Here is a 26,074-nt window from a genome sequence, read left to right as displayed (position 1 = left end):
GACTACAACGTTTAGGAAGATGGTCCACAATATTGGAATGCGTCAACTCAAGGATCTCTTGCCTACATCAGGGAGAGCGTGATCACTAACTTTCACACACTGTACGCTTTTGCCTTCGTCCAAGTTTTTATCCCATTAGGTTTTTCTTGGGAAGGTTTTAACAAGGCTGTGTCCCACGCTAGCAAGCTTCACATGTATGTATACTCCTTTTCTTTTGTCCATGTTTTTTATTAGGTTTTACTAGCAAAGTTATTAACGAGGCATATATTCTACAAAGATGGATATCCAAGGGGAGCATTGTAAATGCATAAAATATGTATTAAGTGGATGTCCAATTAATGAACATTTACTAACCATTAATGGTCTTTAATTTAAGTACACTATTGTAACTCTTAAAATATGTATTAAGTATCTTAATCTCTCTTGTACTATAAATAACATACTTTGTAAGAGATAAATACACACTTGAGAATACAACAAAAAACAACAGGAAAATGTTTATTCTTATTATGTTTGATCTCCTATATTCTTATTTTGCTTGATTTTCTTTAGTATATTTATAATATTTCCTTTATTTTCTCCTTTTTTATAGCACATTCATACGTATTGTTTCTTCTTCCATTTTTCCCTTTTTTCCTTATTTTGTTGGATTTCAAAATACACGTTAGATTTAATTTTTTATTCCTTTCTTTTCTCCTATTTTATAGCACACATACAAACTTATTTGTTTCTTCTTTTTTTTTATACAATACGTTTGTTTATCTTTTTAAATTATTTTATTTTTTATTTTTTCTTCTTCATTTTTTTCTTTTCCAGCACTAACGTTTCTCTCTTTTTTCACAGCATAAGTTTTTTAATTGTTTTTTTTTTCTACTTCTCTTTTTGCCCTTTCCTACTGAACACGATCAACTTTGAATTTTTTTTTTCAGTTTTGTTTTTTTATTATTTTCTTTTTCTTTCTTTCTTTTTTTTCTTCCAGTACTAACTTTTCTCTCACATATTTGTTTTTAGTTATTTTCTTTTTCTTTTTTACTTTTTTTCCCTTCCCCACTAAACACGATCAACTGTGATTTTTTTTTTCTTCGTTTTCCACTAAACTTGATATTGAACTTCTCTTCTTAACTGCCCCACTTTCTAAACGCAGTTTTTTTAAACAATTTCTCAATATCAAACCCCATAAATTTCCCTATATATACATGTTACCAAGAACTTTCAAGAACAGTATCGCTTTATAGGGATTATTATTATTTGTTTTGTCCTCTCTTTCATCACATCAATAATCTTCAGCGTAAGCAATTATATATTTTTGTCTTTGTTAACAATTATGTAGCACCCCCTTTCATATAGGCGATCAATTGAACCGGTTTATTGAAATTTACTTACTCTAGTGGAAACATTTTGGATCTCTTTGAAATTTTTAAACCATAGAGCAAAATTTAAACCTATTCTATATTAGAACTCATACATTATGTGTGTAAAAAATTTATCATTTTCGAAAACTTGCTTTAAAGAATTTGAGTCGGTTAAATTCCCGATTTGAGTTAATTTTTTAAAGGAGTTTATTCGAGTGCTAAATAATCATAAACCTTTTTAAAATCGGTTCGAGATTGAAATCAGAGTTTGAAAATATTTTTTGTGAGAAATAAAGACATAAATAAAACTAGCTATTTAAAAAATATAAACGGATCTATATTAAAGTTCAAACTAAGATTCGTACCGAAAAATGTCTTTATAATTTTACATCACCAAAATATATAATTATGCATAGATTATAGAACCCCGTACGAACTTTCAAAAATCCGGGCAAGACATCGACACGCTCCATTCCGGCAGAGGATTACTACTACTATTACCTGCAATCTAAAGATATATATATATGAGCTATAAAGTTCAATAAGAAATCCAAGTATTTATCAAACATTGAAAATAGGTTGTATAATATTTATAATACTATACAATGCTTCAATCACCTTTGTTCACCATCCAAATACAACCCAACATTCAAGTAAGCACATAATTCACGTAAACATATTAATTTCTCATAAAACAGGTCGTTATGCAAAATTGAACAAAATACCCTTTTTCTGAAAATCGTGTAAAAAAATTCATTTTCATTATATCGGATCCGTGAAAGATTAATTTATGTACTTTCGTTTTCACTAGTGGAATAAAAGCACACATTTCATCCTCGTTGGATATCAGTCCACCGTATCCGAGTTATTTATTACCCGAGTATTCAACTAATATTTCAATTTTTTAAAAAGAGTGATGTGCATATTTTTGAAAGAATGATCACATAATTCAATCTTCATATAAACATCACACATATCAATCAAGAATAACACTCAAAGCAAATATTATGCAAGAATCATCATAATTCATCAATATCAACCAGTTTAAGCAAGCTTCACACCATTCAACACTTTTCAACACGCACACACACATCACACACTCAGCACACACACAACACACACACGTGCCATGTAGCCAAGATCAATCAATAAAAAGACCATTAATTAGCCAAATAATGCTTAGAAAGTAACCACACTTTCTTAAATGAGTTTTCATTCATCTTTAACTCATTTATTTACCATCAATAAATTCTAACAGTCCTTTAAAACATACTTAGCTGTAGAATCATCTTCATAACTTCATAGTTCACAATTTAAGAGTCAATTATCAAGATGTAGCAATTAAAGCACAAAAAATCCATAAATGGCACATAAACAAGTAAAAATCTAAAATAATAGTAAATCAAAACATTGTGAAATTAAATTATATGACTCACAACTGACCAAATATCAAGATTCAGAAATAATTTTACAGTTTTAAATAAGTTTCAATTTTTTAATAAATAAAAATCGAGAAAATGTGTTTTTTTTAATAAAGAAATGATTTTTCTTTATAGATCCAAATAAATGATGAATCTATCCCAAATAAAATTAATTATTACTTAATACTTACTTGAAAATAAAGTTAAAAACTTACTTGGGGCGGAACTTTTGAAAAATTACAGATTTGACTCAAAAGTTTCTAGATTTGGACTTGCAAACCACTAAAAGTTGAAAAATCTATTTTTCTTAGAAACCCTTTTGAAAATCCAAAATGTTTACTTAGTAATTACCAAGGTTGTAAAAATCGGTAATCGGGTCCGACTCGGTCAGGCACCGATTCACGATTAATCGGTGCGGCGGTGATTAATCGGTGATAAATCGGAAATAAATCGGCTTTTAAAATTTAATATAATATATTTGTAGATATTATTTATAAATACTCAAAACATAGATAAAAAATATTTAAACATAGTTATATCTCCATCATGTATATATTCTAATAACATAATAAAAGTTTAATAATAATAAGATCATAATACATAAATATCCTTATAAAATATAAATAAAAAGGCAATTTTTTTTTGAATTTACATACATTCTTGGCATACATCATTAGTTCTTTAACAATAATAATTAACATAAACAAAATAAAGCATAAACTCCTTTTTTTTTATTTAAATTCCAACTTTTATTTTGATTTATAATAATAAAAAAAAAAAAAAAAAAAAAAAACCGATTTTTGACCGATTTTTTGCCGATTTTTTCCACCGAAGTTTGACCCGCCTTAAAGGTTTGACCGCCTCGGACCGCCTCAGACCGCCTCGGACCGCCTCAAACCGCCTCACAGGCAAAAAACCGAATTTTCAAACCTTTACACTAAAATCGTAAAGGTTTTGGACCGCCTCCGCCTAGGCGACCGATTAATCGGCCGCCTCGGCCGATTTTTAGAACACTGGTAATTACTGGAAAACAAAGATAAACACTTAGAGCCGATCCTTCAAAAAATTGCAGATTTGTCCCCAAAGTCTTGAGATTTACACATACAAACCACTAGAAATTCAAAAATCCATTTTTCTTGCAAAAATCTTTACAAATCCGAAATTTTTAAAATTTTAACCAAGTAAAACTTTTGTCTACAGATTATAAACACATATAAGACATGCAAGAAGATTAAATTAAAGATCAACACAACTTTTCCATTTTTCCCCAAAAAGCTCTAAAATTTTGAAATCTTTCAAGTCTTGTAGATAATCCTAAAAACCCTTTTTAATTTCTAATTTGCAAGAAATTGAGATTTCTGACCTAAATAACCGAAATAAAAATGAAAGGAGAATGAAAGAAGAGAGCTTCAAATGTTGATGCCAAGCTTAAGCCAAGCTATTTTGGTGGGGAAAGAGATGGGGTACATTTCCAAGAGAGATGTGTATTTGATTTGGTGAATGGTGTTCTTGGCATACTCCAAGTCCATGGTTAGATGGGGACTTTTATGGTGTTTTTTTTATTTTTCTTTAAAAATGGAAGTGAGGTGGAAGAAGATGAAAAATGAAGCTGGTGGTGTTCCTTCGATGGAGAGGGAGAGAGTAAGACAACTATAGGGATTATGTGTTGCAAAAGAAAACAAGAAGGTGTCTTTTAATTTTGCTAGAAATTGGATTTAGGCAAAATGATTAGCATTTTCCAAGTCGAAAGGCATGCAATATTATCACTAATTTATTTATACAATAAAACGAGTTCAAGATACACTTCACACACACACACACACACACACACATATATATATATATATATATATATATATATATATATATATATATATATATGTATATATTATTTTAATTCAAGATACACTTCACACACACACACACACATATACATATATATATATATATATTGTATTATGCCCCCTAAATATTCTATTTTATCATATTTTGAATCCAATATAGTATATATTATTTTAATTCACATACTTCACATAAAATTGTTAGAATAATAAATCTACCAACTAAATGTAGCACACATTTATTCACCCAAATCAAATAATGAATTCACGTACTACTTCATATAATAATATCGAACTCAAAAGAAAAATATTAAATTCGGATTTTAGGGTTTTGAAAATGTGGGGTGTTACAAATTCAGTTATGTTATTTGTTCGTCGTTTTCTTAACATTATTTGTAAAGTGTTGTAATTATTTTCACACCTCCAATTTCTACTTTTTGTTGTGTTTGTTTTCTCAGTGTATGTTTCCCCACAATAATTTGGCCGAATATTATATCATTATATTTCTTCGTTGTTTTGTTGAACTTTCATCTTATGTCAGTTTTATATTTAATCCATAAAATGGTGCACGTTGTTTCGGCTAAGAAAAAGTAAATATAAGATGAAATTAATTATTCCTTCTATAAGAAAGAGAATTGGGATGTTAAAGTTATTGCTATATCTTGGCGTTACTGTGACATGTTGAAACGACGGTACACAAGATGCATTGCATTGCATTGCTTTTTCCTCTGATGTTTATACAAAGGTTCCGTGAATTGTTCCGGTGTCATTATCTTCTCTTGTGGATCGTAGTTGAATTGTGTGGCTGTATAATGCTAATAGATTTCAATATGTGATTTGGATTTTATTAAATTATTATCAACAGGGGTTCTAGAAGATTGACTCAAGATGGGACTTTGGAAATGAAGGGTTTCACCAGGGTAAGAAGCACATAAAATTCCCAATTCAAGAACCATAACCATGGTGTTTAGAAGTTATGGTATTTTTGTTTTGATTTGTGCGCATCCTTTAAGATATATATGAGCCGGGTTTCCAGTGTTGTAATTATATGAGCAATGACATTGCAGTAATTGCTAGAGCTTGGTACAATTATAATGTTACTCTAATATTAATTTTGTTCATGTGTCTCCTTATTTAGTTTTAGTTTTACAAAATACTGGTAATTCTCCGCGTGCGTTGCACGCCGTAACATTCACAAATGGATGAAATTATAATTATTTAAATATATAAAAAACAATTTGTAATAAAAAATGAATTACATAATAATATTTATTTGTGAAATTTAAATTATAGTGATAGCATAAAAACTAAGGTTATTATAAATTTTGTTTTTGCTGACGTCGAAATTGGGATTAAATTACAAATAAATGGCCTAAATAATTTGGTTATTAATTTGGATCTTGATTAACAATCCCTAATAAATTTGGGCTTATATCAAATTTTTGAAATTAAATTACAAATTAATAACCCAAATAAATCGGTTACTAATTTGGATCTCAAATCAAAGCTCGTGATGAATTTGGGATTTATGTCGAAGTACATACTATATTTGGGCCTCACAAATGTGTTATGTGAGTTAATCCAAAATAAGCACTAAATTCTTATTTATTCGGGGTTAGTCATTCGGGCTTATAAAAGCTAGCCCACATGCATTTGCAAGTGTTCAAGTCTATCGGCCCAAGTTTCAAGTCAAGAAACCCTAAATCGAGCCTATAAAAGAAGGACATACACAAGGAGACAAGGACACAAGCATCAACGCGTACATCAAGCACTCAAAAGCTCTCAAGTCTCGAGCTCTTGCCACGACGAAGAACAACAACCGCGGAGGTTCTACATCTTCATCAAGGCATCATATCCACAAGACCTAGAAATCCCCAAATCGATTTCTAGATATTCATATCTACTTCCGCAAATCAAGGAAGGAATCAAGCTCTCAATTCAAGAACAAGCTTCGGCCCTTAGATTAAATCTAGGAGAAGAATCAGAGGAATCAACAAAGATTGTAATCCATTTTGTTTTGATTGTAATATATTTATTTGTTCCTATTTTTTCTTGTCTTATAATTTATTTTGCAGACATTTAAATTTGAGGTTAACAAATTGGTACGCCCAGTGGGACCACTTTGCCTCTCATCTCCTCTCCTACGTTGCGTATATTCTCGTGTTCAACGATCCAATGGCTCCAAAGAAGAACCAAAACTCTTTGATCCAAAAGGCTGCCGAGAATGCCACCGTTGTTGGTTTATCATCCACCGGGGAAAGATCGATAATACAACTACGTCTAATGGATCAAGCTCCTCAGGCTCGGAAGAGATCGACTCCAAATCTCTAGCCTTCACCACATTGCCGGTTATGGTGGTTGTGCGACTTCCGTGGATGAGCAATTGGCGCACTTGACCCAAACAGTGGCTAATCTTCAAAAAATAGTCGAAGACAAAGACATGAAAATCGCTCAATTAATCGATAAGAAGGAACAATCAGAGGTTGGGGAGTTTAGCCCGAAGAACGAATCTTACCCGCTTCGTGACGAGAAAGCAAAGCAAGTGGAAGAAGCACAGCCCAAGCCGGACTTTGTGCAAGGCGCCGCTCATTCTTCGATGTCTGTTGCCAAGCTATCTGTTCAACAATTGCAAGAGATGATTGCGAATACTATAAAAGAGCAATATGGCGGACCATCTCTGTTGGGAATCGGACACGTGCACGCAACGGAAAACAAAAATTTTATGCGATTTAAATATATTTAAAACACATAAACACATGCCCGATAATTGAAAATAATTAATTGTGTACCTTTGCGCTTCCAGCGAAATTAAAAAACAACATACATACTTAATAACTTAATCGGAATTAAATCAATTAGCATGCTCGCGTTGAAATCAAATAACATGCTCGCAGTAATAAAAACAATTTCATGTAATCACATAAAATCATACAAGTTTCATACTAGAACGAACATATATATTCAATTTAAATAGAACTGAATCTAACGACATTGGATTCGAAGTTTTACCTCTTGAAGCGTGAGCTAGGCGCACTAAGCAAGGCTAGATTGCCACGGAAACCAATCCGTGCAATCCTGGGCAGCAGCCGCGAAAGGGCAGCAGCGGCTAGACGAGCTACGGCGGCGCGTGTGGCTCACGCGCTGTCTTTGGGCGGCGCGTGGGATAGCGTGCGAAGTCGGCTCGTGTGCTGCTCCTCGATTCTTCGATCTTCGATCTTCCTCCTCTCGGATTTCACCTTGTGTGGTGTGTGTGTGCAAGACCTATAAATCAAGTATTTATAGTGTCTTGCATAAAACCCTAACGGGCTTAAGTTGGACCGGGCCCAACAACTTAAGTTCGTTAGTTCTTTTACTTGCTCGTCTCTCTCATTCAATGATCGAAAATTTGTAACGATTATATTTTCGGATTCATTATAATGTCCTCGTCATTACGAGTGCCAACTCTCGATTTCCAACTTTCCAAAAGTGGAAACCCTAATTCAGTACACTTTCTAAATTGGGAAACTTCCCGATTTAGAAAGTCCACTAAGATGTTCGCCTATTCTTTTCCTTTTCTTATTCTCATTCATAATTCCAAATCACGAATGTTGGACCCAATCATATTGACTTCTAATCATGCAAAGATAAACCATTTTGCCTTTGACCGTTTATTCAAAGATCTCGTGTGCACGAGCTGTGTGATCCTCGATGGTTTAGGTTTAAGCTAGCAGTGGGCCCACAACCCTTTCTGGTCAAAACTCATCCCTTAGAGTTATGATTAAGATGAAACTCGTTTCACCTTAATCACCAAACGAATCAAGATTGGTGTCGAGCAACTACGCGTCATGATTCTCTAGATACAAATGAAGTGGTTACAAGAACCTTCACATCTAGTTAGTGTACAGTACGATCCCTTCGATTCATTGTTGGGTTTCGGGCACGTGTACGCAGCGGAAAACAAAAATTTTATGCGATTTAAACAACTTTAAAGCACATAAACACATGCCCATTAAATGAAACCAATTAATTGCGTACCTTTGCGCTTCCAGCGAAATTAAAAACAACATACATTGCGTACCTTTGCGCTTTCAGCGAAATTAAAATAACAACATGCTTAATTACTTAATCGAAATTAAATCAATTAGCATGCTCGCGTTTAAATCAAATAATCATGCTCGCAATAATAAAACCAATTTCATGTAGACACATAAAATCACACAAGTTTCTTATTAAAACGATCATGCATATATTAATTTAAACGTAACCGAATCGAATGACAATAGATTCGAAACATTACCTCTTGAAGCGTGAGGTAGGCGCACTAAGCAAAGCTAGATTGCCACGGAAACCAATCCGTGCAATCCGGGGCAGCAACGGCGATGATCCAAGCTACGGCGGCGCGTGTGATTCACGTGCTGTCCTTGAAGCATCAATCGAACGAAGACTCGAGAAGATGGCCAGCTGCTCTTCCCACTCCTATTGATCCAACCTGTTTGCTGATCTGAAATTACAGCCTTGCTCCGACTTAAATATCTCCATCCTTATTTACTGGATGGACAATTACTTCTGGAATATTGTATATTTATATATCTTGAAGCTTCTGTCAAAATTTCACGTCCATCCGATCACTGGTTGATTTATGGCGAATTTTCTCGCTGGACAGCGCAGAAAATCCGAGAGCAGTTTTTCAGAATTGCCTTCTAGCATCCTCGATTCTTCAATCTTCCTCCTCTTGGATTTCACCTTGTATACTTCGATCTACTAAACACGTGGCACTAGACACGTAATAGTCAGAATAACGGAAGAAAAGAAAGAAGGAAAGGAATACCGAAAGAGATCGGCCAACGGGTGGCCGATTCCGGCGACGGCGCGGTGGTGGTGGCCGTGGGAGAGGGTGGCTGATCGAGAGAGCAGCGGCTAGGGTTATGAACGTGTGTTCTCTTAGTTGTGTGTGTGCAAGACCTATAAATCAAGTATTTATATGTCTTGCATAAAACCCTAACGGGCTTAAATTGGACCGGGCCCAACAGCTTAAGTTCGTTAGTTCTTTTACTTGCTCATCTCTCTCAATTCGATGATCGGAAAACTGTAACGATTACATTTTCGGAATCATTATAATTTCCTCGTCATTACGAGTGCCAAGTCTTGATTTCCAACTTTCCAAAAGTGGAAACCCTAATTCAGTGCACTTTCTAAATTTGGAAACTTCCCGATTTAGAAGGTTCACTAATACTTTCGCCTATTCTTTTCCTTTTTCTTATTCTCATTCATAATTCCAAATTACGAATGTTGGACCCAATCATATTGACTTCCAATCATGCAAAGATAAACATATTTTACCTTTGACCGTTTATTCAAAGATCTCATGTGCACGAGCAGTGTGACCCTCGATGGTTCAGGTGTAAGCTAGCCGTGGGTCCACAACCCTTTGTGGTCAAAACTCGTCCCCTTAGAGTTACGATTAAGATGAAACTCGTTTCACCTTAATCACCCAACGAATCAAGATTGGCGTCTAGCAACTACGCGTCATGATTCCCTAGATACAAATGAAGTGCCTGCAAGAACCTTCAGATATAGTTAACGTACAGTACGGTCCCTTCGATACATATGTCCCGATCGAACTAGAGGCATTGGCTCATCGAGACCTCTTTATATGTTCGATGACGGTGCGATCGTTCCAAGTATTGTAATCGTCACGTGCATGACTTAGAGAATCGAATCCTCTAATCATCACTTAGTCAGCTCTGGCCAGAGACTTAGAATGATTACAAACTATCAGAACACACAGGACATCCAAGACTATTCTAGCGATCGAATCCCCAACTACAATGCACAGACCTCCCACTAGATTTCGGACTGCACGAACACTGGTGTTGGTCAAAAACCTACACGCAAGTGCACGTATCGTACAAGTAATATAGTGGACAATTAAGTCCGGATATCGAACCCACAGGGAATATTTAATTATCTAATCCTAGACGCTAAATTCTACCAATTATTATCAAGCCCACCCTACACAGTCGAATAAGGATTAATAAACTAAATTAAACTAAATTAAAAACAAGGAAAAACAAGAAAGCAATTTAAAATACGAAGATTAATCAAAGTAGACAAGCCTAGGATTTTATTCTTCCCCCTATGTGATTATTACTCCCCCAATTCCTTCAATTATGCAAGCAATTAACCCGGATTATTAACCTGAGATGCTAAAATAATCATAACCCGCTTCCGCGTGTATTACAATTCTAATACTCTAGATTCAATTACTATATTCCTATGCAATTAATTCTAGAACAAAGCATTAAGCACAAATCTCAATAATGGCTACCTAAGAGATTAACTATATTCCTATGTTAATACCACAAAGGCTCTTCTACCACAGTTCTAATTATTAACCCGATCTTCCGATTCATGCGATTAACAATAACATAAAAGCGCATAAAGTGGCCAGTTTCATGAACTTAATAAAACAAGTAGAAGAAATAATCTGGAATTAAAACTTGCATAAAATCATAGAATTGGGTTCATAAATCCCACATAGGGTTCCAAATAAAATCCTAGAAACAAGAAAATTAGCTACTCATGATTCAAGCAAAAACGCAAATAAAATAAGTCATAAACGATAAATCTATGCTTAGAGTATTCGAATTCTTCGTCTTCGTTATTGCTTTGTTGCTCTCCAAATTGCGTAAAAAGATCCCTAATTGTGTGCTTGGATTGGTCTTATATAGGGTGAAGAACTTGGGGAAGAAGGCAGTTTCCTTGTGCAATTAAAATCCCTTTACTGCGCAACTTCGGGGTATGGGACGGGGGTCCCATAATTTGCACTAAAACTGGGACGGGGGTCCGAGCCTTGTTTCTTCAGAATTTTGATATTTTCACTTTTGACCCATATGTTCGCCAAAATTGCAGTTTTGACCCCATACTTTTCCAATTCTTCAATTTGTACCTAAAATACAATAAATCAACTTTTTAAGCACCAATTATCATTAAAACACACCAAAAGCCCAAATAAAAAGGTACGATAAAGTGTAAAAATATACACTTAACACACCCCCAAACTTGAACTTTTGCTTGTCCTCAAGCAAATAACTCAACTATTACATCTCATCACATAGATCAATGATCAACTTCACGTTTTCAGAACTTGTAATTATAATGACAATTCTTAGGCATTCGCAAGCTCAAAATTCAACAACACTTACTCACTCACCATTACCAAAAACCACAATTCATACAATTGCTTCAAGCATCCAATATTTGCAAATTAAAGATAGAAAGAATTTATACTTACATGCATATGCTTGACTCCAAATACTCACCAAATTATTCTACTCTACTAATATCGAACATTAAGCTATTGGGATCATTGGGGCTTTGTGGCTTTCAATTGTTAGGCTCTTTGGTTCGAGGTAGGAAATATGGGTATGTGTGGCTATTTTTCTTGAATTTAGGTGATTACGCCAAAATTTGAAAGATAGGCGTTTGAAACAATGAATTCACCTCTACGGACTTTAATAAACTCGATTCACAAAAGTTCAAAAGTCTCCACTTTTGCGTTTGAGGCAATGGATCGAGTTTTCAAAAATAATTCAACAACTAGTCCTTATTTCTCCCTTCTAGTCTCTTCTTCTTCTCTTTTTCTCTCTTTCTTTTTTTTTTTTTTTTTTTTTTTTTTTTTTTTTTTTTTTTTATATATATATATAGAAGCATAGATATTTGTCTTCTTTTTTTTTTTTTTTTTTTTTTTTTTTTTTTTTTTCGAAGAAGAAGAAGGACCTTATAAAATTTTTTCGACCGAACTCCACGGGATAATTTTCAAGAATCTCCACCTATTCTACCTTACATATTGGCTAAAAGAAAGAACACCTTTTCTCCGAGGCTCAAATCAAGGTTCTAAGGATAATTTCGATAAAAAGGTCGGCTTGAAAGGCTCAAACGGTTCAAAGAAGGCCCAAATCATATCCCAAATCACTCACTACTCAATACTTCGTATCATAAATTTCCTAAGGTGAGTCTTAAAACGGAACATAGCATGATCTAGCACAAATTAATTCCAAATTTAAAATACAAAACATTCAACAAAAGCAATGCACAAAATGTGATTCCTAGCAATAATTCGCTTCTAAGTCCCGTTGAATCGAAAGCTAAACAAACATCAAATCCGTATCACACAAAACAAGCAATTTCATCATCAAACATTGATCATCTCTCATCATCATAAATCATAGATGCATTCGACTCAAGCAATTTTTTTTTTTTTTTTTATATTCCGGAAAAACGAGAAAAACAATAAAAACGAATAAAACCTAATGCATGCAAACTAAAACAAATAAGCACAAAAATAACATGTTTTTCACCCCCAAACTTAAACCTTTCGTTGCCCTCAACGAAATTAGCACAAAGTTTAAGGATAGAAAACACCTGATTTATTCGGAGTCGATGTGATCGGGGTGCTCCTCTCTCGCTCTCTCACGCTCGTCCTCATCGGAAAGCTCGGGTACGGGCTCAAGAATGGGTGCCGGTAAAAATTAGACGAGAATCGACCCCCAAACTTGGTTGGAGCAATTTGTCGAACACCTTGTGGGCGTGCCTTGAATGAGTAGATTTTGTAGAGGTTGGTTTGATTCTCTAGCCTCCCTGTCAATACCAACACAAAATAAGAATCGGAGAGTGAATTATGTGTGTGGAATCGAAGAATTTTTGGAAGAGAAATTCAAAAAAATTCGAAAATTCGTGTGTGGAGTTAGGGAAAACGAAAGAGGAGAATTTAAGAAATAATGGGGGAGAAAATATAATTTTTGAAAATTTAAACGCCCCCTATTGAGGTCGGACGGCCGTCCCACGTATTTGCCTAATTCTCGGACGGCCGTCCGAGAATTAGTTTGCTCTCACTAGTTTGGGGACGGCCGTCCCGGTTTCAAGGTTAAAACTCGGACGGCCGTCCGAGGCTGCTGGTTCTCTTCTGGTTGTGGGACGGCCGTCCCATTTTTAAGGTATATTTTGGGACGGCCGTCTCAAATGCAGTGCTGAAATTTTTTTTTTTTTTTTTTTTTTTACGGACGGCCGACTCGGCCCTCGATCACGTTTTCGACCCTGAAAAGTAAAATTCAAATAAATAAATTAGAATGCATGCTTATGATATTAAAAACGAAACGAAAAATTAAATAAAAATACGAAAAACAATAAAGCTCGGGTTGCCTCCCGAGAAGCGCTAAGTTTAAAGTCTTCAGCCGGACGTTGCTTCTTTATTTTCAAGCAAAAGTGACCGATGTCACTTGGCCTTCTTCACTCGCTTCCCAATACGATTTGAGCCGGCTCCGCTTCACGTTGAACGTACGATTTGAATCTCGCTCCTTTATTTTTACCACCTCGTGAGGAAGAATTTCTTGGACAATAAACGGCCGCAACCACTTTGATTTGCGCTTCCTTGGAAATAACCAAAGACGGGATTTGCACAATAACACCACTTGTCCTTTGTGCAATTCCTTTTTGATTTTCTCCTTACGACCACAATAGCTTGACTCATCCTTCTCTCGTGACTTGCTCGAGTCTTTGGGTGGCAACATCTTCCTCGCATTCTCATCGTCGTTAAGACCTCGACTCGTATGACTTTCTCTCGGAGGATTTAAAATTGAGTCCATGAAGTAAACTTGCTCCTTCTGATTCCCGTTTCTGCCATCATCTCCTGCACTCGAAGATACTTTCCCATTGTCCAAGTTCAAAACATCAAATTTTTCATGAGTTGTAAAATCCATAAGTTCAATAGCAAAACAATCATTATTATCACATGGATTTTTATTAGCACTAAAAACATTAAATTTGATTGTTTGATCATGAACAGTCATTGTAAGATCACCACTAGCACAATCAATTAGCGTTTTCGACGTGGCTAAAAAAGGTCTCCCTACGATAAGAGGTATCTCCCTATCCTCATCTATATCAAGTATAACGAAATCAACAGGGAAGATAAATTTATTGACTTTCACTAGCACATTCTCTAAAATACCTTTTGGGTAAACTAAAGATCTATCGGCTAATTGAAGAGTTATAGCCGTCGGTTCAATTTCTCCTAACCCAAGATTTTTAAAAGTAGAGTACGGCATAAGATTAATGCTAGCACCTAAATCAATGAGCGATCTAAAATTTTTACCTCCTATAGTACAGGGAATAGTAAACTTACCTGGATCGCCGAGTTTTTGTGGAAGAGGCCGAGTAAGAATTGCACTAATTTGCTCCGTGAGTTGGATCATCTCGTTCCCTTGCAATTTCTTACTTTTCTTCACGAGGTCCTTTAGGAACTTCACCCACTTTGGCATCTTTTGAAGTGCTTCAATGAAAGGAATATTTACGCGAATTTCCTTCAACTTGTCCAAAAAATTTTGATATTCGGCATCGAGCTTCTTCTTTATAAACTTTTGAGGATAAGGAATTGGAGGGACTTGTGAGGGCACCGTTGATGGTGGCTCTTCATGAGTTGATTTTTTTTCCTTATTCACTTTCGGCTTCTCGATTACCGTGTTTCTCTTCTCTTTTCGTGGGGCTTCCTCCAATTTCTTGCCGTTCTTCAAGGTGACTGCTTGGCACGTCTCATCCTCGATCTTTTTCGTTAGCAATCGTTGTGGATATGGGATTGGTTCCACCCATTCGGCTACAGTGACTTGCGGCTTGACTTGACTTTCTTCCTTTTTCTCGATCTTGAAATCGATAGCTTGGCACGTCTCGAACTTTTGCTTTCGAGGATCTTCCGTATTCGATGGCAATGCTCCCGCCGGACGTTTCTCTTGATTCACAACGAATTGAGCGAATTGATTCTCCAAATTCCGCAGCGAGGCTTGGGTAGCGGTCATGAATTGGGCCAATATCTCATCCGTATTTGATTTTTGGGCCGGTGGATTGTTGCCTTGATAGCTTTGTTGAGGAGGGGCTTGACTTTGAAATTGACCTTGAGGTCTTTGATACCCTTGGCCTTGTTGATTTCCTCCATACTGCCCTTGTGATCTCCACCCTTGATTTTGGAATTGGCGAGGCGCATTGTTGACGTAGTTGAGCGACTCCACATCTTGTTGGCATTGGAGCGTGTAGTGATTTCCACCGCAAATTTCACAACATGGAGAATCAACTACTTGAAGTTGTTGTGGTGGACTTGCTTTGATGTGCTGTAGAAGGAGTTGATTTTGTTGAGCAATTTGGGTCACTTGAGCTTGAAGGGCCGTAATTGCATCTAACTCCAACACTCCGGAACTTTCTTGGCTCCACCAACTGTCCTCTCGCTTGACTTGGCAAACCGATTTTGAGCAATTTGATCCAACATGATGAAAGCATCCGGTATCGATTGACTCATAAAATTTCCCCCGGTTGATGCATCTAAGACCGTTCGTGCATTCTCGTTAATCCCTTGGTAGAAGATGTGGATTTGCCGCCATTGTTCGACTCCATGTGTTGGACACTGCCGCAAAAGAGTTTTAAATCTCTCCCATGCCTCGTATAATTGCTCGCCTTGCTCTTGGACAAAATTGTGAATTTCTCGTCGGATTCTCTCGTCCTTCTCGGGTGAGCTATAGACTTTCATGAAAAGGTTGAGGAGTTGAGGCCACGACGAGATAGAGTGGGGGGCTTGGGACATCAACCACTGGCGAGCTCTTCCTTGTAGGGAGTGCTTGAAGAGAATTAATTGAAGCGCCTCTTGGGAAACGCCGTTTTGACAGTGGGAATTACAGGTATCTAGAAAATTGACAATGTGAAGATGGGGATCTTCACCTGCCAATCCACTAAATAACCCGTTATTTTGGAGCATCGTCAAGAGGCCTTGCTTGATCTCAAAATTGTGCGCCTCAATAGGTGGATATTGGATGCTCGGGCGGAATCCGTCATGAGTCGGGATTATGTAGTCTTGAAGTGCCCGTGGCCTAGCTGCTGGCTGTAATGGAAGTTGAAGGGGTGGGTCTTGGACTTGGTTTCCATTGGCATTGATTAAATTACCCTCTGCGCGTATGCGTTCTTCGTCCTCCATTGTATTGGTTGCGTGTTGACGTCTCCTAGCGGCTCGAAAAGTGCGTTCGATTTCGGGATCAAACGGTTCTCTAGCAAGATCGAGTCTCCTAGGCATACACCGTACCTAAAACAAAAATAAAATAAAACAAAAATTAAATGGGTGAATCGTGAAAATTGTTCAAATATGGAGCTAGAATAAAATAAATAATTAAAATATTCCCCGGCAACGGCGCCAAAAACTTGTTGGTCAAAAACCTACACGCAAGTGCACGTATCGTACAAGTTATATAGTGGACAATTAAGTCCGGATATCGAACCCACAGGGAATATTTAATTATCTAATCCTAGACGCTAAATTCTACCAATTATTATCAAGCCCACCCTACACAGTCGAATAAGGATTAATAAACTAAATTAAACTAAATTAAAAACAAGGAAAAACAAGAAAGCAATTTAAAATACGAAGATTAATCAAAGTAGACAAGCCTAGGATCTTATTCTTCCCCCTATGTGATTATTACTCCCCCAATTCCTTCAATTATGCAAGCAATTAACCCGGATTATTAACCTGAGATGCTAAAATAATCATAACCCGCTTCCGCGTGTATTACAATTCTAATACTCTAGATTCAATTACTATATTCCTATGCAATTAATTCTAGAACAAAGCATTAAGCACAAATCTCAATAATGGCTACCTAAGAGATTAACTATATTCCTATGTTAATACCACAAAGGCTCTTCTACCACAGTTCTAATTATTAACCCGATCTTCCGATTCATGCGATTAACAATAACATAAAAGCGCATAAAGTGGCCAGTTTCATGAACTTAATAAAACAAGTAGAAGAAATAATCTGGAATTAAAACTTGCATAAAATCATAGAATTGGGTTCATAAATCCCACATAGGGTTCCAAATAAAATCCTAGAAACAAGAAAATTAGCTACTCATGATTCAAGCAACAACGCAAATAAAATAAGTCATAAACGATAAATCTATGCTTAGAGTATTCGAATTCTTCGTCTTCGTTATTGCTTTGTTGCTCTCCAAATTGCGTAAAAAGATCCCTAATTGTGTGCTTGGATTGGTCTTATATAGGGTGAAGAACTTGGGGAAGAAGGCAGTTTCCTTGTGCAATTAAAATCCCTTTACTGCGCAACTTCGGGGTATGGGACGGGGGTCCCATAATTTGCACTAAAACTGGGACGGGGGTCCGAGCCTTGTTTCTTCAGAATTTTGATATTTTCACTTTTGACCCATATTTTCGCTAAAATTGCAGTTTTGACCCCATACTTTTCCAATTCTTCAATTTGTACCTAAAATACAATAAATCAACTTTTTAAGCACCAATTATCATTAAAACACACCAAAAGCCCAAATAAAAAGGTACGATAAAGTGTAAAAATATACACTTAACAACTGGCCCTTGGGATGGTCCTCGGTGGAACTCAAAGACAGGTCACGATACAGCTGGTCCTCTAGTGAAGTCACGGTGATGTCTAGGTCATAAGGACTAATGGTGTACAACTATACCATAGATATCTCTACTCGATTATTGGGAACCACTTAGAGATTTCTAGGGTGAGGGAGTTCAGTGAACTCGTCAACTTACGAGCACCCACTTATGCATGCCGATATCACAATACCGTTTACTGATGAGATGCAGTACACATACACTGAGTGCTAGTCTTCTAATGGGAAAGGCCGATATCCTCATTGGTGGCGTAACCCTTCGACTAGGAACACGTTTAACAGTTATAATACTTAAGTAAATATCTCACGATCCTAACGATCAATTACTAGTACTTGTAATAACTGTAAGGACTATATCTATGCTTGTGACAAAGGGACAAAAATATAGAATGCCAAGGTGTTTTATCATTAATACGAATAAAGGTTCGTTTATTACCATAATAAATACGAAAGACCACAGCCACAAGTTGGCTTGTTGGTCACCTACTCTAACATTCATATGTCCCGATTGAACTAGAGAATGACGGTGCGATCGTTCTAAATGTTGTAATCGTTATGTGCATGACTTAGAGAATCAAATTCTCTAATCATCACTTAGTCAGCTCTGGCGAGAGACTTAGAGAGATTACAAACTATAACAACACACAGGTTATCCAAGACTATTCTAGCGATCGAATCCCCGACAACAATGCACAGACCTCCCACTAGATTTCGGACTGCACGAACACTGGCCCTTGGGGCGGTCCTTGGTGGAACTCAGGAACAGGTCACGATACAGCTGGTCCTCTAGTAAAGTTATGGTGATGTCTAGGTCATAAGGACTAATGGTGTACAACTATACCATAGATATCTCTAATCGATTATTGGGAACCACTTAGAGATTTCTAGGGTGAGGGAGTTCAGTGAACTCGTCAACTTACGAGCACCCACTTATGTATGCCGATATCACAATACCGTTTAGTGATAAGATGCAGTACACATACACTAAGTGCTAGTCTCTTAATGGGAAAGGCCGATATTCTCATTGGTGGCGTAACCCTTCAACTAGGAACACGTTTGACAGTTATAATACTAAAGTAAATATCTCACGATCCTAACGATCAATTACTCGTACTTGTAATAACTGTACGGACTATATCTATGCTTGTGACAAAGGGACAAAGATATAGAATGCCCAGGTGTTTTATCATTAATACGAAAGAAGGTTCGTTTATTACCATAATAAATACGAAACTCCACAGCCACATGTTGGCTTGTTGGTCACCTACTCTAACAATCTCCCACTTGACCTAAAGCCAACTACCCATGAATCGCAATCCCATCGACTCTCGATGTTTCTCGTGGACCAATATTAGATAGAGTGTGAGGTGCTACAAGTAGATATAATTTATTTCCTCTCTTCTGGGGATGCATGTCACGTCTAATTTGCATTTCTTCCAAATCTTTGAAAGAATTGAGTCCATCTTTTGTTTTTCCCTTTTGATTCAAAAGCGTACCAAAAATACTCTCGCAAATAGTTTTTTCAATATGCATGACATCTAAGTTATGGCGCACCAACATACTCTACAAAATACCAAAAAATAAATTAATTATAACTATCATTGAATTTTATAAATTATTAAGAGAACAGAAAAGGGATAGTAAATAAATAACTCAAAGAATAAAACATAATTCATATTTTACCTTCCAATATGGTAGTTCAAAAAATATAGATTTTTTCTTCCATAAGGATTCTTGTGATGAATTTGTATCCGTATGCTTTCTTGTTTTGGATTTTTTTCTTATTCATCTTTCCCCAATTATTTGCAACCTCACCAACTTCACGATAAACTTGCTCACCTGTAGATATCTTAGGTCGTCTGTTTATTTCATTATGCCCATTGAACCAACTTTTTTTGGAGCGAAATCGATGATTCGGAGAAAAAAAACTCATCTAACTAAATGCATCAAATACCTCTATCCCGTTTGTCCACAAGAGTTGTAGATCATCTATAAGCGGAGCCAAATATATATCTATATCATTGCCTGGTTGTTTAGGACCTCGGACCAATAACGTTAACACTAAATTTTCCTCGGACATGCATAACCACGGTGGCAAATTATATGGAGCTAAGCTCACCGGCCAATAACAGTATGTAGAGCGGTCTTGGAAAGGATTAAAACCATCGACTGAAAGTCCAAATCTCATGTTTCGAGGGTCCAAAGCAAATGATGGCCACCTTTTTTTTATCGAGTCCCATGCCAATGAATCACGGGATGTCTTAGTTTTCCATCACTACTCTTATTAGTTGAGTGCCACCTTAATTGTTCTGCTGTCTCAGTTATGGCGAACATTCTTCTCAACCTTAGTATAATAGGAAAATAACGCAACACTTTTGCAGGAACTCCTTTTTTAGACCCAATACCATTTTTTGTTAACTTTCCATCTCAATGCACCACATGTAGGACACTCAGTTGTATGCTCAAGCTCCTTTCTAAATAAGCACCAATCAGTTGAACATGCATGTATCTTTTCGTATCCGAGTTCAAATTTCTTGAATATTTTCTTTGTTAAATAAAAGGATTCAGGAAACGTATTATCATCAGGCAGCATGTCACAAATCATTTGCATTATGCTTTCACAAGCACTATCTGTTATATTAAATGATGCTTTGAACTTAAACATAGTTATGATAGCTGACATTTTTGTGTACTTTGTGCAAGCCGAGAACAATGGAGTTTCTTCTTCTTTCACTACACTATCAAAATCTGCATCTCTAGTTATTTCCGGTTGCTCATTAAACTCGTTGTTTTGAAAATACAAGTCTTTGTACATCCTATGCATCACAGGCGTGTCCACGTCATCATATTTGATTGATTCACTTGGTTTTTCACCGTGCATAACCCAAATTTTATAGTTCGGATCTAAACCTTAGATGACTAAGGGTTCATACACAGTATTAAAGTGGTGGTGTTGTAGGTTTCTACATCTCAAACAAGGGCATACCATCATATCTGAATCTCCTGATCGTGCACGAGCTGCATTCACAAAATTACGTGCACCCTCTTGGTATTTCTCCCCACGCCTGAAATTATCAATATTAAAGTTTTGAAATTCCAGTTTAAATAAAAATAATATAGTTTAAAGTTAATTAGATGTTTAACCTGTCAAATTTCACCCAGTCTTTGTCCATTTCTAAAGATCAATTCGAAGTCTCATATCACTTTAATATCCAAAATCCTAGATGAAAATCTGAATTGAAAGGGAATACAATACAAAGTTGAACGAAAAATCACCGCACAAAAGGGACTTCAAACACATGCAATCAAAATTCAATGGTTCGAGATAAAAAAAAACATTTCGAAAAGACCTGATAATTCCTCTTCTTCCCTGCACGACAACAAAATAAAGAAGGTCATTTGTTGCAACGTCGAAGCCTAGACGTCCTATCTGCATCAAAATTTAAGAAAATAATTTTATAACTATCATGTTTATATATATATATATATATATATATATATATATATATATATATATATATATATATATATATATATATATATATATATATATATATATATATATATATATATATATATTACACCTGATCACACAACCAATCACATCCAATCATGAGGATATAACCTCATAAGTTTTCCATCCTGAGATCTTAATGAAAAAAACAAACAACATTATTAAGGAATAATAATCTTGGATTTGTCTAAGTTACCGTGGAACTGTTCTATTGACTACTGATTTGTTTTTATATAAAGAGATATAAAAAACTTATAATGCAGTTCATTTGTTTCAAAGATTTATATGGCTTCATTCTTCAATGATTTATTTTCACAGTAATGCAGCCACATTGTTTATTTACCCAATTGTTGTCAATCTTTATCAGAATAGGTTGAATTTAATTAAGAATATCCGCAATTACTCAATAAAATAATCATCAAAAACAGAGAAATTCATTATATAATGGAAAATCTTAACAAGGGCTGCTAAAAAATATTGACTCTAGTGGAGAGAATTTAATTTCATGATTACTGGATTTTATTTCAAATTTTAAACAAAATAAAAATGGTCCATACATCTCCAACGACCTAGAAATTTAACTAAACACCATAGGTAGATGGAGAAAAAAAAAACAACTTAATTTTGACAGTACATGGTGAAGTATTTTCAGCATAAGAAAAAAAAAACTACAACACCTAGATGAGCAAAATCGATCTCTCAACGACTTATCTTCATCACCATCTTAAATAAATTTAACCTATAACCAAACACAAAATTATTTAGTTTTCTGCATTAGTTTCTCTATAAGTGGTGATTCTTGTGACTTAAGGCATGATCTAATATTTAGGCCTATACGAGGTGTTCTATTCAGATTGTTTTTTTTTTTTTTTTTTGTAAAGAATATAATATCACTTATCCTCTTTATTTTCATTAATTATATTATCTCTACTTAGAAAATTTAATCTACATGCTGATAAACTAATGCCATAACCATGATTTCTTGTGCAAGAAAAATACATGTAGACAAGTTATGAGTATTGTTCAAATATATTATAGTCCTGACTTTGTGATCGTCCTTATTTTCAGTTTCTATTGCTCATGTAAAAATCAATGGTTGAGATAAAATATATATTAACAAAAATAAATTCCCAAACACCTGATATTCCTCTTCTTCTATGCGCCGCAGCAACCAGCAGATGAAGTTGATTCTCTGAACCATCCGATGAAATTGAATCTATGTAATTTTTCGTTGAAGCCCTGGAATTTTCCTTCCTTTTTCTCTATTTTGATTTTCGCCGATGTTTTTAACCTGGAAGCCTACTCCTCCCGTTTCTTTGTTTTATCTTGGTCGATTTGATCTGTTTGTTGAGTCCAAGCCTACAAAGGCGTTTCATCTCCCCTTTTTTCTGTTATATTCTGGTTGACGTTTATGCTCTTAATTAAGTTTTATTTTTACCAAACGTTAATTGCAGTAGATTCATAGTTGCAAAGGTAACCTAATTTAACTTGACTAATTAATAATATTTAAGTGTAAATATATATTTATATATATATATATATATATATATATATATATATATATATATATATATATATATATATATATATATATATATATATATATATATATATATATATATATGTTAAATTTACCTTTGGATAAAAATAATATAAAAAAATACGTTGAAGCATTGAAATTGACAAAAAAAATTTAAACTAATGTAATTGACAACACGCTGGACTTGTTGTTATAGTAGCATATTCAACAACATTTATTGCATTTTGTTACATTAAATTTATTCGACAAAACTCAAATACGACTTGTTGTAGATAGATTTATACCTGGCATTTAATAACACGCGAACGCAACTAGTAATATACTACGATAACAACACGCGATATACGACTTTTGTTAAATAATTAATTTCGGCACTAACAACAACTTGCATTAAACGCGTTTTGTTAAATATAACATATCACCACACACGTTGGTTGCGTGTTGTGAAAGTCAAGTTGTTAAAAACCTTTGTTCTTATAGTGTCGTATGTATATATGCTTATTTATGCTTACATTTTATATCCATTCAACATTTAATTTATATGCATATAGTTTTATATTATATAGTAGAGTGTCTCTTCCTGTTATTAAATTATACATGGTAATTGTTATCCTAAGATTTAACTTTCTATTCATGAGAATGCCTTAATTTTCTCTAACTCGTTATTTGTGATTCTGTGTGAATCCATTTCTTGTGTTTTGTCTTACACACATGATATATTGCATTGTCTGCATATACAATTTACACCACTTTGTGCATAATAATAATATCAAACGTTTTGATATAATAAGAGATATTATTAATTTATTTATTTTATAAGCATTATTGTCAATTAAAATTTTATCTCTTTAATTATTATTTATTTATTTTATTGTTATACAAATTATTATAAGAACCTGGATCCTTGATGCTGAGATCCATTTGAATGCCATGAACCTCGGAAATAGTATTAAGGATGGTAATGAGGGAAGTGAACAAGATAAGGCAAAATTAATGATTTTTATTCGCCATCATCTCCATGAGGGCTTAAAATTCGAGTAACTTGGGGTAAAGGACCCTGCTACTCTATGGAATAATTTAAATGAGAGATATGATCACCAGAAGAGTGTGATACTCCCTAAAGCTCGATATGAATGGATGCACTTGCATTTGCAATATTTTAAATCGGTAAATGTGTATAATTCCGCCATGTTTAAAACTGTTTCTCGATTGAGGTTATGCGGAGACGATGTCACAGAACAGGACATATTAGAAAAGACATTTACCACTTTTCATGCCTCTAATATGCTCCTGCAGCAGCAATATCATGACAGAGGTTTTACCAAATACTCTCAATTGATTTCTTGCCTCCTCGTTGCTAAACAGAACAACGAGCTCTTGATGAAAAATCATAACTCCCACCCAGCATGATCACAAGCATTTCAAGAAGTTAATGCAAATGTTTCATTCCCTGAAGTGAAGGCAAATAACTATAATCGTGGTCGAGGTCGTGGCCGCGGGCGTGGGTATCGCCGTGGTTATGGTCGACATCAAGATGGTCCTAGAGTTGCACCATACCACCCGAAGTGGAATAAAAATGGTGAAAAATAAGACAAGGGCAAGGCTGTAAAATTTGGCCCTCATAGTAATCAAAATGAGAGTTGCCACAGGTCTAGAGTGAAAGGGAAAGATATAAATTTTACTGATTTTAGCAACACCGAGAATGACCATATTGATCCAATGGACCTTACCCATTTGGATGTTGCTGATTTCTTTCCCGGGCCAAGTGGAGAAATTGATGGAATCAAATTTCATGGTGATGATAACAATGATGGCAACAAACAGATCAATCAGGATTGATCAAATATTACTTTTATGTTGCATTTGAGTTAAATAATGTTTATCTTTCCATTCCCTAAATGAGTTTGAAATTTTTTATGTGTGGTTGGTGGTTTGATTGATATAAGAAAATAAATTTTATTATATCTTCTTATAATACTTATTTTATTCCAAGAAAAATGGAATATAATGAGTCCGTGAGCAACCTGAACGATGGAGACATTTGTTTGGTTGACAGTGGAACAACACACACAATTCTTCGAGATCAAAAATATTTCTCGAGTTTGAAATTGACAAAGGCAAGTGTTAGTACAATTTCTGGTACTACCAAACTAATTGATGGCTCCGGAAGAGCTAATATTATTTTGCCTTGTAGAACGAATCTTTTGGTCAAAGAGGCTTTGTACTCTAATAAATCCAAAAGAAACTTATTGAGTTTCAAGGACATACGTCTCAATGGATTTCATATCAAGACTATGAATGAGGGGAATATGGAATTTCTTTGTATTACAACCAATATTTCATGCCAGAAGCCTGTTAAAGAGTAACTCCCAGTTTTCTCATCACGGTTGTATTATGCGACTATAAGCGAAATAGAAACATATATTGTGATGGACCAGAAGTCCAATGATCCGAAATTTTTCTCTCTTTGGCATGATCGACTTGGACACTCAGGATCGACCATGATGCGTCGAATAATAAATAATTCATATGGGCATACTTTAAAGAACCAGAAGATTCTTTTGCCCCATGAATGTGTGTGCACTGCATGTTCACAAGGAAAATTAATTATAAGACCATCTCCAATAAAAATTAGTAGCGAGGCCCCAATATTTTTACAAAGAATTCAAGGGGATATTTGTGGACCTATAGATCCACCTTGTGGACCATTTCGCTATTTTATGGTTCTATTGGATGCATCATCTAGATGGTCACATGTAAGTCTATTGTCAACACGTATTGTTGCTTTTGCTAGACTTCTTGCACAATTCATAAGATTAAGAGCTCAATTTCCCGATTATCCTATCAAGACTATTCGCCTTGATAATGCCGGTGAATTTTAATCTCAAGCATTTAATTATTATTGCATGTCAATTGGTATTGATATTGAACATACAGTTGTTGTAATACTCAAAATG

General features: G+C 35.2%; 1 protein-coding gene and 1 pseudogene across 2 annotated transcripts; one reads left to right on the top strand and one right to left on the bottom strand.

Annotated features, from left to right (window-relative positions):
- Window positions 1-13,628: 13,628 nt before the first annotated feature.
- On the bottom strand, window positions 13,629-22,949 carry LOC148771690 (uncharacterized). 2 transcript variants are annotated; one of them, XM_088815479.1, is made up of 5 exons: window positions 22,716-22,949; window positions 21,414-21,493; window positions 21,208-21,295; window positions 21,050-21,128; window positions 13,629-16,711 (listed from the first exon to the last, which is right to left on the bottom strand). In XM_088815479.1, the coding sequence occupies exons 3-5, from the start codon at window positions 21,234-21,236 to the stop codon at window positions 15,818-15,820; spliced, it is 1,002 nt and encodes a 333-aa protein (XP_088671605.1). In that variant the 5' UTR covers window positions 21,237-21,295; window positions 21,414-21,493; window positions 22,716-22,949; the 3' UTR covers window positions 13,629-15,817. The 2 variants fall into 2 exon arrangements, 1 of the variants encoding a protein (XP_088671605.1); XR_016030279.1 differs by lacking the exons at window positions 13,629-16,711; window positions 21,414-21,493; window positions 22,716-22,949 and adding an exon at window positions 19,230-19,626 and having other exon boundaries at window positions 19,747-21,128; window positions 21,208-21,394.
- Window positions 21,898-24,527, top strand: LOC148771689 (uncharacterized; annotated as a pseudogene).
- Window positions 24,528-26,074: the final 1,547 nt, after the last annotated feature.

The sequence above is a fragment of the Erythranthe guttata genome, chromosome 3, assembly GCF_056151865.1.
Source record: "Erythranthe guttata isolate IM_541 chromosome 3, IM_541, whole genome shotgun sequence".
NCBI classification, from domain to species: Eukaryota; Viridiplantae; Streptophyta; class Magnoliopsida; order Lamiales; family Phrymaceae; genus Erythranthe; species Erythranthe guttata.
The sequence above is the reverse complement of the archived record's forward strand: the minus strand, read 5'-3'. Positions and strand labels throughout refer to the sequence as shown.

Coding starts and splice junctions, on each gene's coding strand:
- LOC148771690 (XM_088815479.1), bottom strand. CDS start 21,236: ATGGACAAAGACTGGGTGAAATTTGACAG. Junction 21,129..21,207: donor GACTGGGTGAAATTTGACAG/GTTAAACATCTA, acceptor TGATAATTTCAG/GCGTGGGGAGAAATACCAAG. Junction 16,712..21,049: donor CAGGAGATTCAGATATGATG/GTATGCCCTTGT, acceptor TTTTTGTTTTAG/GTACGGTGTATGCCTAGGAG.